Below are 13,750 nucleotides of genomic sequence, written 5' to 3' on the forward strand. Positions count from 1 at the left end.
ACTACAATTTGATTAAAAACAAGTAAGAGAGAAAATTGTTTTAATTTTTCTTTTTTTTTTAAATTTTTTTATCAAATTTTGAAATTTTGGTTAAAAAATACTTTTCCCGATTTTGACCCATTGTAGGTCTTATGGACTTTGAAATATCCATCATTTGATATTTATTTTATTGAGCTCAAAATTTAAAGTTTTGTTCCTGAAATTGTATTCAAATATTTTTTATTTACCACCCAAAATCGCCCATTCTTTTAAGTTTATTTTTTTATACCCTACACCACCATAGTGGGGATGTTTGTAACGCCCAAAAATATTAGTCTAACACCCACCTTACAGTATACCGATCGACTTAGAATCACTTTCTGAGTCGATTAAGAGATGTCCGTCCGTCCGTCTGGTCGGCTTGCTGGCTGTCCATGTAAACCTTGTGCGCAGAGTACAGGTCGCAATTTTGAAGATATTTCGATGAAATTTGATACATATTATTTTTTCGGCTCAAGGACCAAGCCTATTGAAACTGGCTGAAATCGGTCCATTATTTCACCTAGCCCCCATACAAATGTCCTCTCGAAATTGGACTTTATCGGTCATAAATGTTTAATTTATATATGTATCTCCACAAATTCCGCTCCAAATAAGTTTTATGCACACAAAATTCATGTCACCAAATTTTGTTACGATCGGTCCATAACTAGTCATAGCTCCCATATATACCCGCTTCCGAAAATCACTTTAACGTGCATAAATCGCTTAAAAATGTTGGTAAACTCACAAAATTCAACATAGTTAACTTTAATATAGACATAAATCACACGACCGAATTTCATGGTGATCGGTCCATAATTGGTCATAGCTCCTATATAAGGCCCACTTCCGAAAATCACTCAAATTTGCTCTTTTACTTAGTGTAGAGTATTATATGGTCGGAATTGACCGACCATACTTTCTTACTTGTTTTTAAATTGTTTTTAAAATTTTTAAATTTTTTTTTATTGAAAAAAAAAAATTTTTACAAAAACTTTTTTTGGTTAAATAATATTTTTCCCGATTTTGACACATTGTAGGTCTTATGGACTTTATAAATATCTATAATTTGATATTTATTTTATTGAGCACAAAAATTAAAGTTTTATTCCTGAAATTATATTCAAATATCTTTTATTTACCACCCAAAATCGCTCATTCTTTTAAGTTTATTTAAACAGCCTAAAAGTATGCTTTAAATAAAACACTGAATTTATATTATAGTTTATGAATCATAAAACGTTTGTTTATTTACTAAAATGTTTTAATATTTCGTTGCTTAATTTAAACTAAAAAACTAAAATAATAATTATTGTTTTTATTACTAAAATTGTATTTTGCTTTTAAAAAACAAAATGTTTAACAAGTTGTCTTAAACTACAGAAATGAACGTGTTTTTTTTTATAATAAATCGTAAGAATTTTTCTTTTTTCTTTATAAAAAATACTTTAAAACTAAAAACTAAACAAAAAAGAAAGAAAAAATTATAAACATTTAAGAGTTAATGTTAAATATGTTTGTTTCGTTATAAATGTTTGTTAAAAGTTAGTAATACAGTATTTGTATGTATATATAATGTATGGTATTTTGCTTATTACATCTAAAAAAAAAAAACATAATATTAAATTAGGCTTCATTTCAATAAAGTTCAAGTAATCATATGTATGTACCTACTTCTTAAGCAATATTAAACGAACTAAGTACTGCTTTACTCGCTTTAAGAAAATTAATTGTATGTTGAAAAATTTGTAATTCATAAATTTGTTCATACATAATTTGTTCCTCGTTTGCTGGTGGCTGTCATTTACAAACTGTTTAATTTTATAAGGTTATAATAGATCGTTTGTTAAAATGTTTTAGGATATTTAAGGTTTATTGTCCTTACATACACATTCTCTTGCCTCACTTAATAATATATATCACATAAATAATAGTTAATTATTTTAAGTTAATATGATTTTTATTTGGATTTACTTTAAAAATTACACAATTTTAATTAAGTTTATGTTTGAAAATGTAATATTTTTGTAATGCATAAAGATATCGTATAACTTTTGTATGGTTTGTTTAAACAAAAAAAAATAAATGATTTCCAAAGAATATAATTTGCTTCCCCACTATAAGGTTGTAGGATATAAATGTATATGTATTTATAATATTTTATTATAAGTAACCGGTTATTTTTTGCAGAATACCCATATACTAACATGTAATTGGTTAAATTTGTATGTAAAAAATTAGTAGAATTTTCATAAGTAACCGGTTACTTTGTTAGAGTAACCGAATTTTCCAAAAGTAACCATCAAAACTAAGCAAATTTTTTCCAAGAAACTCAGTTTTTCCAGACAACAATTAATATTTGTTAAGTGTTTGCAGTTATAATAAAAAATACATATATAAGTACCCGGTTACTTTTTTGAGTAACCTATTTTTTTAAATTTTTATTTAAATTTTTGACATTTTTACTACAGAATACTTTTAAAATTAACTCATTGTTTTAAAATTTGTTTTAAAATAATCAATTATTTCCTATTCAGCTGAATAATATTCAAGTTAATTACTTTTAAAAGTAACCATTTATTTAAATATGATATTTTAATTAAAATGATAAATAATTTTTTAAGCTGCTTGAATTATAAATGTAGTAAGCAATATATTTTTTACGCTGAATTTATACTAAAAGTAATCGGTTACTTTTTTAAAAAAACATGTTGTTTGATTTTCATTGGAATTATAACAAAAATTAACCGGTTACTATGAATTAATAGAGGTTAACAATAAAACAACTTTATAAATTATATTTTTTTACAATTTTAAATGTTAACAGTTTTTAAAGTCTTCAATTACTTAAAATAAATAATCGGTTATTTTTTTTTTTTTTTTGAAACCAAAGAATTTAAACATCTTATGCAAATAGAAAACTCATTTGCTAGACGATGATTCCAAATATTACTTAAAGTAACCAAATATGTTTAAAGAGTAACCGATTAAAAATTAAAAAAAATAAAATAACTGTTCTCGAAAATTACAAAATTTAAATGATTTTTGTATTATACACCAATTGAGTTTTAGCATCAATTATGTAGAAAAATAACCGTTTGTTTTTTTCGGGGAAGTATAAATAAATTTTGCACAATTATAAAAGATTTAATTTTCTGTGTCCGAGTGTAGAAAAAAATAATAATCGGTTACTTTTTGGTTAAAAATGGAATAAACTTAAGCAAGTTGGAATCTTATTTATTTGCTAAACATTTTATAAGTGCAGCATATAACAATCACTTAAAGTAACCGATTACTTTGAATGAGTAACAATTATTGTACTTGTTTGCTATATGATTGTGGCAATCATGTGAATCGTAACTTAAACATATTATGGTTACCGCAATCGTATTTCTCGCAATTATGATCATGATATTGTTAAAAAACTTCTAAAAATGTGGAAATGGTTACAGTAAACATGTACAACTATAATTTTTATCTGATTGTGAATAACAATCTTGCAGCGACGAGCTTGAACTTTTAATATAATGAAGTCAAAATCCAACAAAAAGTTGTCCTGTCGAATAATCGAGGAAAAAAATAATTTTTATTCGAATAAATGAAATTTTTCAGTTTAAAATTAAAAGTTATTCGATCAATAATTGACGAATAATCGAATAAATTTATTTTCGAGATAAATTTAAAATAATTTTTATTTGAATGAATGATATTGTGCAGTTTATATACTCGAATAAATTTATTATCGAGATAAATTTAAAAAAAAAATAGTTTATATAAATAGAAATATTAAAAAAAAACCGAAATAAACAAAACTAATATTTCATAATGTTTAACAGAGATGTTCATCATTGGAAATTTTATTAAAAAATAGTTTCTACATTTATTAAGATCGCAAGAACACAAAATTATCAATCTTAAGTGAGGCCCAAAAAGCCTATTAAGCTAATGTGTACATTAGATATGTTAGAATCAATATAATATTGTTACGAAATTTTATTTGAATACAAATATAACGGTTTCTAACGGCTGGTTTCAAGTTGCATTACGATTCTCAACATTTCTATTCCTGGAGACTTCTAATTGTGGAATATATATGTGGATATTATTAACGTATCTGCAGAACATACAACATCTAATAAAAGCCTTGGGTACGATCATTGTAGAAAAAGAACGTTCATGAAGCTACTGGAAGGAAGATGGCGCAGTGTATAAATAGTGGCAGCGGTTGCAGTTGGATTAGAGTTAACATCAACTTGCATTATTGTACATTATAAAGTATGTAATTTAAGTGAGTGTATTACTTGGAATTATAAACTTGAATTTGTATAAAATCACTGTGAAACAGTTGTTGTGTAAATTTGAATAAATAAAAAGTTACAATTTTTAAACAACTAACTGCTTTTATTTGTAATAAAAAGTACCCGGAAGTAAACCACCATTTTTAAAAGGTAAAAACACAACAATATGATTATATTGTTAAACGTTTCACCATTTTTTCAGTATACCTGGGGTCTAAGGCTTTGTTTGCATTACGTCTCACACATGTTTTGCCTTCAGATTGAAATAAGTTAAACCTGGATTCATCGCTCCAATATACTGGATAATGCAAACGGCAACCGCTTCGCAATAAAACAAGCTAATCATTATTTTAATATAAATAAATAAGGATTTTTGTATTATAAATTAATATTTTAATGTATTTTATCCTCAATTAATTGTAGTAAGTATGTAGTCAAATACGGATTAGTGAAAGTCATTGATTACTTTTAAAAAGTAACCGGCTGCAAATAAAAAACTTATAAATTATTTAACATAATGTTAAACTGACAGTTTTCATACTTAAATTATTAAGTAACCGGTTAGTTACTTTAAGAAACCTTATTTTTTTATTTAAATAGAAACATTAACAATAATGAATAATAAATTTTGAATAGCAGTGTAGCTTAGTAATGGAATCATGTTATGTTTAATGAAGTAAAGTAATCGGTTACTTTAAGATACTTTAAAGTATTATTAAAATACTTTTTGAAGATTAAAAGTATGAAATATGTGGAAACAATTATACTTTTTTATTGCTATTTTTTGTTTGCGTTTAACCTTATTCTCTTTAATTTCCTAAGGAAATCATTTATTTTTTCTTTATTTCAATATATATATTTCTTTAATTTAATCTATTATTATTATTATTACTGAGGTTTATTTTTTCCTTATGATTTTTAAGCATATTCAACAAGAATTTAATGAAGCTGGTGGGTTTTATTTTAATTTATCATAAATTTATTTTAAAACTAATAAAAAGAATTTAACTAAAATTTAGGAAAATATTGAATACTTTTTTGTAATATTTTTATTTTTTTCTATATGATTTAATTTTCACTTTTCAATGCAAAATTTTTTTTATATAATTTTTCTTTTTTTAAGTATTTTGAGATCCTCAGCTAAGCAAAAAGACTGGTCTAAATGTGGGTGAAATAAAAGCAGGGTCTAGGTTCTATACTACACTCTACACTTTAGCTTACTTAGACTATTGTTTGAAGTATATTCGTTTAGCTGCTGCTGCTGTGGCCCTTTTTATTTTGAGGGGCTTAAACATAATCATTCATTTTCTTAATGTTAGAAGACATTCGATTGAAATTGTCATCGAAATTGGAAACGGGTCTATAGGATCTTTGCTTGGCTTTGAGGTGAATACTCCAGGCGGCCAAAATGACCACGAGGACGGACAGGCAGCCGATAATGGTGTAGAGCAAGTTGTTGTGTTGGCTGTAGCGCATGAGTTCGACTACTTGGGGATAGACTTGGTAGGTGGCTGGCACTTCTTGGCGGTTGCAGGGTTCGGGTGTGGTGCTGGAGCTGGTAGTGCTGGAAAGATTTTCACTTTTACAGGGCAAGATAGTGGCAGCGGAAGTAGTGGGAGTGTAAGGTAAGCCTGGAGAGAATATTAACTCAGCTGGTGTGGTGCTGGTGGTCTCTGTTGTAGAGGGCTTATTAGTTGTAGAGGTGGTAGTAGTAGATGTTGTTGTAGTGCTAGTTTCTGTTGTTGCTTTTGCTATTTCATTAATGGGCTTTAGCTCTATATCGGGCTCTATTTGCTCTTCATTATCTGTATATTCCTCATTGTTGTCATAATGATGACTGGATTCAATTTCATTATCATTATGCTCTTCCATATCAGTATCCTCATCATATTCCTCTTCAGCATTAGGCATAGCAAAGCCCTTAGGCCAACAAACGGGACAACAGCTATCCTTCAATTGGACCTGACGGTTTTTGGAACAATTCAAACCCTTGCAGAAGGTTATCAAACAATTGGCCTCACCATTAACACACTCACAGTCATAGCAACCATCACGCCAACTCTGACCATGCTCATAGAAAGTATTCAAGTTTTTGGAATGACACATGGCCGGCTTTTTCATACCCTCATCACAACTTTGATGACACAATCTCTGGCCACCATAACACTTACAACGTTGGCAATTGGTCAACCAATAGCTATCGGTATCTTGGACCTCTGTACAGTTGGGTTCCTTTTGACATTCGTATTTGCCACAACAAAAGCCGGGCATATCAATGGATTCGGGTAAGAGTTCTACCACCACTTCGCCATCATTGTGACAGTCGGGTATATGACAGAGATTACAAATGCATTTTTTATTTAGGCAGCATTGGGAGAAGATTTCTTCTGTGATTTCTGAGGAATTGTTGGCATTGTGTAGAAATTCCTGTTCATCTTCAACAGCTATTAAGGGTTCGGCTATAAGTTCACGAATGCTGCTATCGGCAGGACACGATAAGTCCATGAGAGGCGGACATTTAACATTGTCACAAGGATGTGGTATGGCGGAGGAGTCTGGAAAGAGAAGATTTAAAAAGAAATTATTAAATTGGAGATAATAAATAGATTCCGAAGAAAGTTGATCTCTGCCCTTTTTCAATATCAATAAAAAGTCTCAAATGAAAGAGCAACATACTTTGGTATGGACAAATACTAATTTAATAAATTAAAATATGATAAAAATTGTTTTTTTTTTTGGAGACCAATAAAACTTTATTAATGACTTTTCTTCACTTTTCAGAGCCACTTTCATTTAGTACCCATTAAATTCATGACAACCCCCTAAGAAATCATAAAAATCAAAACACTTCACATCATTTGTAGTTAAACACTTCAAATCATTAACGACATTTTTTTATGACTAAGTATTTCATCAAAACACATTTCAACATTTTTTAAAATTCTGTCCCAAAACAATAACAACTAAAAAACAGATCCACTTAAAAATTACTTAACAAACAATCACTTGAAATTTTAAAGACAACTCTAATGACTTTCTTTCAAATTAGAAGACAAACAGAAAAAAATTACATAAAACAACACCAGAATCATAAAAATCTCATACATTTTCCAAAAGAAATTCTCAAACATTTATGCACCCACTTAAATGCATTCATTACATTATACAGTCAGTCAGTCATTTCATCATTCATTCATTACATTATATTTACACAGTCATTCAGTCAGTCCGTCAATTTCCCAGTTCCATTTTCGTATGTGTGGCACAATGACAATTTATTTGGCTAATAGAATTTTCATTACATCAACTTTTATGAGACAACTTACACCAAACAACCCACCACTACATCTTTTTCTTCTCTAAATACACTGCACTACACTCAACGAAATGTATGCGTAATTATGTATTCTGTGATGTTGTTTTTAACTATTACTCTAGTTAAAATGTATTTCTGTAGTTGGGTTTTTTATTGTTTTATTTGGTTTTTTTTTTTGTGTTTTCTTTTAACACTTGAATGATTTCAATATACTTGGGATTTCAATGTAGTTTTTCCTATTACTCAAGTGCTTTCGTATATAGAGTGAAGTGTATGGCAGTGCAGTTTAGTGGAGTGAAGTATACTCATCTACTGTTTTGGGCTGTAGTTATGTTCAATAGCACCATGGTTTTGAAGTACATACATACAATAATTTCGTAGACAAAAAGAAACACTGCCGTAAGTGGGAATAAAAAGTTAAATCGAGGTATATGAAGGGCCCTTTCGTCCCAAAAGTAATTTATATCATTGCCTTTCTTCCATTGTAAGTGAGGGGAAGATTTTCCACAGAGAAACATATTTATCAGGCCAAAGAAAAGATATTTATTCACAACATGGTATGAACAAGTTCTCCAATTACCTTGGTATTTGTTGAAAATGCAAAACCAAATAGATGACCACAAATAGATGAGCTATTCTTAATGAATGTGTATTATACTAAAATCATCGGGCATAGAAAAAAAATTATCTAATTTCATCGAAACCTATTTTATTAGAAAAGTGCAAATTTATTTAGTAGAAATAACAAATATTCCAGGGACAGTAAATAGCGCTATCCAAAAATTTTAAATCAAAAACTCTCTATGTTAGAGTCAACGGAGACCTATACTATGGTGATATTAAAAAATTATCTCAAATCCACATTAAACAGTTATTTGTAAACGTAAAAAAAGAGTTTTATTTTTCCCGTTATAAACTAATTTGAGGAGTTTTATTATTTCAGTCATAAAATAAAAGTTATTTGAGGAGTTTTATTTTTCTCGTCAGAAAATAAAACTCTTTTCGTTTATTTTCTACTTTTTTCACTATCTTTCTTCATTGAGTCTATCTGATTTGATGACAATTTATTCAATTTCCAATGGTCTGACTAGCTGCACGCTTTAGGTGTCAATTTACATAAAGTGAGTTTTATGTTCTGACTGGAAAAATAAAACTCCTCAAATGAGTTTTTTTTTCTGAAAAATAAAACTCCGTAAATGCGTTTTTTTATGAAGTTTTTTTAAATGTGTTTTTTTAAGAGTTTCATGTTAAAAGTTCACATGAAACTCTTGAATAATAAATGTTTAAGACAGATTTATTTTTAAAGTCACAAAATAACAGTTATAAAATAACTTTTTTGATATCACAAATAACCGTTACGGTCCTTGAAATAATTCCAATATTTACGGAACACGATTTTATACATGTGGCTGCCGCCATTCGTCATTCTGTCATTCCAATTTTCCAAGACATTTCCAACGGCACCCTACCAGAAAAAGTCGCAAAATATCGATTGATTAGCTGTGTGACATTTTGCGACTTTTTCTGGTAGGGTTTCACAGCCTTAAGGCTAATTCATCCAAGCCATTCGTGAGTTAGAATCAGAAACTCTCAATAATGTCTTGGAAAATCCTACTGATACTAAATATTATCCTAGTATTTTCAATTTCAGCCCATAAAAAGTCCCTAATCGTTGCTCTGTAGCGCAGTCACGGTGGGTGCTTTCCTTTGGTTTTTCCTACGTGAAACTCCAAAAAATACCTTGAAGCAAAGCACAATACAGGAGAGCTTTCGTTTGGAATATAAGTGTAAATATTCAGTGGATCGAATCTCACCTTGAATTTCAATTCCCAGAACATAAAATAATAACAAGAACACGACTCTTCAGAGCAATCCCATTCACAGATTGTCAGCAGATCTCGATAAAGCGTAACATTCGTGTTTGACTTATAACCCCAATATCCAGAAGATATGGCCTATAACTGAATATTATTAGGAAATGATGATGTCATCTGACAATTTCAGTTTAATGAAAGTAAGTACTTTCCAGAAAGATCTGTTGGAATTGTTGCTCTTTAAAAACAATAATGGGATTTGGTTTTTGTATTTCTTCAGCCTGTTTAATAGTATTATTTTTTACCCTATAAAATATATTTTGATTCCTATGGTTCCAAGTTGGAAAAAAGGTCCGTAACAAAATTCTTCCATCTTGATCTGTCATATGCCATTAGTCTTATCTCAGGGCAAGTTTTTCCCGTATATCTAATTTCGGATTCTAGTTGGCTTCTCCAGAGGGCTCCAGTCAATTGAATTTGATATATTATCACCAAATCTTCTCAAAATATGACCAATCCAGCTCCATTCTCTCTTTGCAATTTCTATGCTGATTGGTGTTTCTCCTGTTCTTTGCCAGAGGTTGGAATCTATTAGCAATATTTTTCGCAAGCAGCGGTTAATAAATACTTGCAGGGATTGTATATCGGTTCCAGGACTCACATCTATATATGTACACACAGCCTCAAAAGTGAGTAAACTCCCGCGAATTTTTTGATTTTTTTAGGATCATGAAAATCATTATAGTCCGACTTAAATCTTTTTTTTTCACAACCGAATCTATTATTCAACTCAATCTCCAACAAACCTAAACATTAAAATTTTAATCGATGAATAAATTTTAGGATTTTCATTATCTTAAAAAAAATCAAATAATTTTTGGTGTATACTCAATTTTGAGGCTCACTGTATATGAATGGAACGAACATTTGAGGAGAAAAGACGAAGCTTAGTTCTATTATATATTTGTGGTGACTTCCATACTTTTTGTAATGCAACAATTGACTGTTTTTCTAAACGATTTCACATCCTCGAGCTCTATGTTGTTGACTCCGAACTTGGAAAAATAAATTTTATTGATATGTAGAACTTAGTAGAAGTTAATATGAAGACCAGCACCAGATGCCAGCCTATGTATTTGATGCAATTTGGCTGATATGTCGGTAAAGTTATGTTTGAGTCGATCAGTCATACTCAGTGTTACCAGGAGCTGGCGAAAAAAGAAGCTATATTGGCTTCAAAAAAAGGCCAGAAAAAGCTAAACCGCTTTAGAAAAAAAGCCAAAAAAAAGTTAAAATATTATAAATTAAGAATTTTGGTTTATATTTATTTTTAAATAAAAAATTAGAAAATATGTTCATAAAATTCATCTGCTTTACTTAAAGGAAGTACTAACAAGTTAAATACTAGATTAACCATGTCAGAAAATGGACATTGTTTGTTCTATATTTGTCCATTTGTAGTTTAATATATTCTGCCCCTGAGCCTTAAGCTTCGTAATTTTATTAGCACTTTCATTTTTCACTATCAATATGACATAATATATTTTTTTTGGTTTTACTACTTTATTATCAACGGGAAAAAAATTGATTTTGCGTAGAGTTTTCATATGGTAATCTTTGTCGCAATTGCTCAATTAGTTTAATTTGTCGTATTATTTTTGTCATAATCTTCACTAATTAAAACGTTCTTTATTTTATCTCTCATTCATCAAACTAGTATGAAAAATGTGTCAAAAACATTAAACAATTTTCAATTGGCGACGATAATGGATCAAATTCCTTGAATTTTAAATCATAAAACAGCAAATGATTTATTTATTTTTTGTACTTTGTGCAATACTGGTTTTAAAAAAAGATGGTACGCCAAATTATAATCAGTGTATTAATTACTTAAAAGTTTGGCTTTTTAGAATTGCTGGTTTGACGAAATTAAAACAAAATTGGTTTTAACTCGAAGCATAGATCCACAAGACGTTTAACGGCTATTGATCGCCATCGAGTATCACAAGCCTTCAAGAGTTTGTGGGGCTCTTGTCCATTATATAATGATGAATATAATGTGTAATAACAATTTTGTCTTGAAAGAGAATTTGCTAGACATTTAAGCTTTCAGATATAAAATACTCTATTTCATTTTGAACCACTTGATATTGGCAATTGTTATTTGTTCTTTTAATACTGCACAATTCTTGAGTATGTTGAAAAGCTAAATGAAAATCAGTAATGAATTAAAATGAAAATGGTTCACAAATATAAATTTAGCCTTTTTATTTACTCTTTAGTCTCGAAATGTTTAGCCTTTTTTAATTTCAAAAAAGGCTATTTTGAAATTAAGAAAAGGCTAGAAAAAAGCCACGAAGCTAAAACCAAAATTTCGAGGCTAAAGAGTAAATAAAAAGGCTAAATTTAGCCTCAAAAAGGCTAAACTGGCAACACTGGTCATACTCCATATAATGACTCTTTTAATGCAGGTTGATTGCTGAGTCCACTACAATATTGAATAACAGCGGATACACCAAGCGGATTACTTAACATCCATTCATGCAGTACTACGTTTGTTGAGTTGCCATACAGATCTCTGATAAAGTCGATTAGCTCAAGTCGAGTTGCCTTTTAACGAAGTGCATGCCAAAATGCCTGATGAAGGATAGTATTAAATGCTTGGGGAAGTAGATCGCCATTCCACGATCGCATTCCCTGATAGCTGCTTTGCAATTTTCTACAAATCCCTATTACGATGTGTATCATCAGCCGCCTGTGCTTCTGTGGCCATATTTTCCACCCACACCCGTTTGTCTAGCCACGAACTTCGTTTCACCAAACGATCTAAACTGAGATTGTCCTTATCCTTTCCAAGAGGCAATAGAAGTAATCTTTGTCGTTGGGGTCTGAGGTCTGAATGCATGTGATGTCATGTGACCGGGTGTGAAGACGGATGGACATAATCCTATCAGAATGAGGCTTCCATGCCATTAAGGTGCTGCTGGTCTCTCTAGAAAGAAGGAAACCTACGTCGCTCGATCTTAGGGAGTAGTGTCACCGTAAGTTGTTATTGTGCCTTAATCAGGCCACCTTGTTTCACATAAACCAAAGAACAGAAGCTTACATTTTTTGAACTCCTGGCATATTTGGGCCATACTTGATGGTTCCAGAAGCTTTCAAATATTCCATGTTCTGAATCGTGTCCTTGATTTAAAGCTAAAAGTCTTCACCAGTTTCTGTAATCCGGAGTATCAACTATTGGTTATTGAGTGGCGCCAATTACTCGTAACATCGTTCCAAGGATCATTGGCAACTGGGTTATTTACAGGAGCTATAAACGAGACTACCCGAGACTCTTATCTTGAGAATCCTTTATAATCATTCATACTTTCTCTTTTTTGTTGCATCCATAATGTTCTCCCCTCTTGTGTCACTCGAATCCTATTATCGCTTGTAGAAGAGATACTTAGGTATAGAAGGTAAATCTATCACACTGATCACTCTCTCGAAGAGTGCATTTGTTTATCGGTTCATTCAAAAAGGATTTTGGGAGCAGAATAAATAGGAATCTAATAAATCTACACTCAGATGACTCTATGTATGTCTTTTAACAATTAACTCAGCTGAGAAGTCCGATAGTGTAAAGATAGCAATTGCAATCCTAAATTCAGATTACCAAACTTTTCATGTGCAACTTGGTATGACAATCAGAGAAGATTGTAGACTTAAATATTTCTTTGATTCTGTAATAAGTTGTCATTACCTTGATTATATTGCAAATAAAGGCCCATTCGAAACAGTTTACCCTCAAAAATATCCCCTTCAAAACACCGAAAACAAAAAGAACTAACACCACTAACTACAAAGAATTTAGACCAGCCAAGAATATAATTTCATCAGCAAGTGTTGCTCCAATTTATACAATACATAGTACATTCAACAATAACAACAAGAACCATTCCATTGAATGTTACTTTTCATTGAATACCCACTCTCACTTGTATAATGTACATATTCATAGTACCCTACATATATTCATATATACTTCAGTGTTCAACCAAGCATGAACAGTAATGCTCATTAGCATTTTATGATGTTCGACGAACATTTCAATGATAATGACACAAACGGACAAATGTACTACAATACATATTTTCACATTTCTACAGAAACTTTAGTTATGAAAAGTGTTTCTTAATGTACATATTGGCATTGTTACTTTTCGAACTGGCGACAGAGACATACAGGCGCTATTTTGGTAATTTCATTATAAAAATTTCCAAAGATAAGTACGAGAACAACGAATAGCAACGTGCTGA

At 30.3% G+C, this 13,750-nt stretch overlaps 1 protein-coding gene across 1 annotated transcript in view; it reads right to left on the reverse strand.

Moving 5' to 3' along the window:
• Positions 1-5,275: 5,275 nt before the first annotated feature.
• The window catches only part of LOC135954293 (uncharacterized), a 149,114-nt gene continuing 140,639 nt past the window's right edge, over positions 5,276-13,750 (reverse strand). The window contains exon 2 of the mRNA XM_065504401.1: positions 5,276-6,874. Coding sequence (XP_065360473.1) covers positions 5,607-6,874 — 1,268 coding nt within the window. The 3' untranslated portion in view covers positions 5,276-5,606. The remainder of the gene's footprint in view (positions 6,875-13,750) is intronic.

Source organism: Calliphora vicina, chromosome 3 (genome assembly GCF_958450345.1).
Source record: "Calliphora vicina chromosome 3, idCalVici1.1, whole genome shotgun sequence".
Lineage (NCBI taxonomy): Eukaryota > Metazoa > Arthropoda > Insecta > Diptera > Calliphoridae > Calliphora > Calliphora vicina.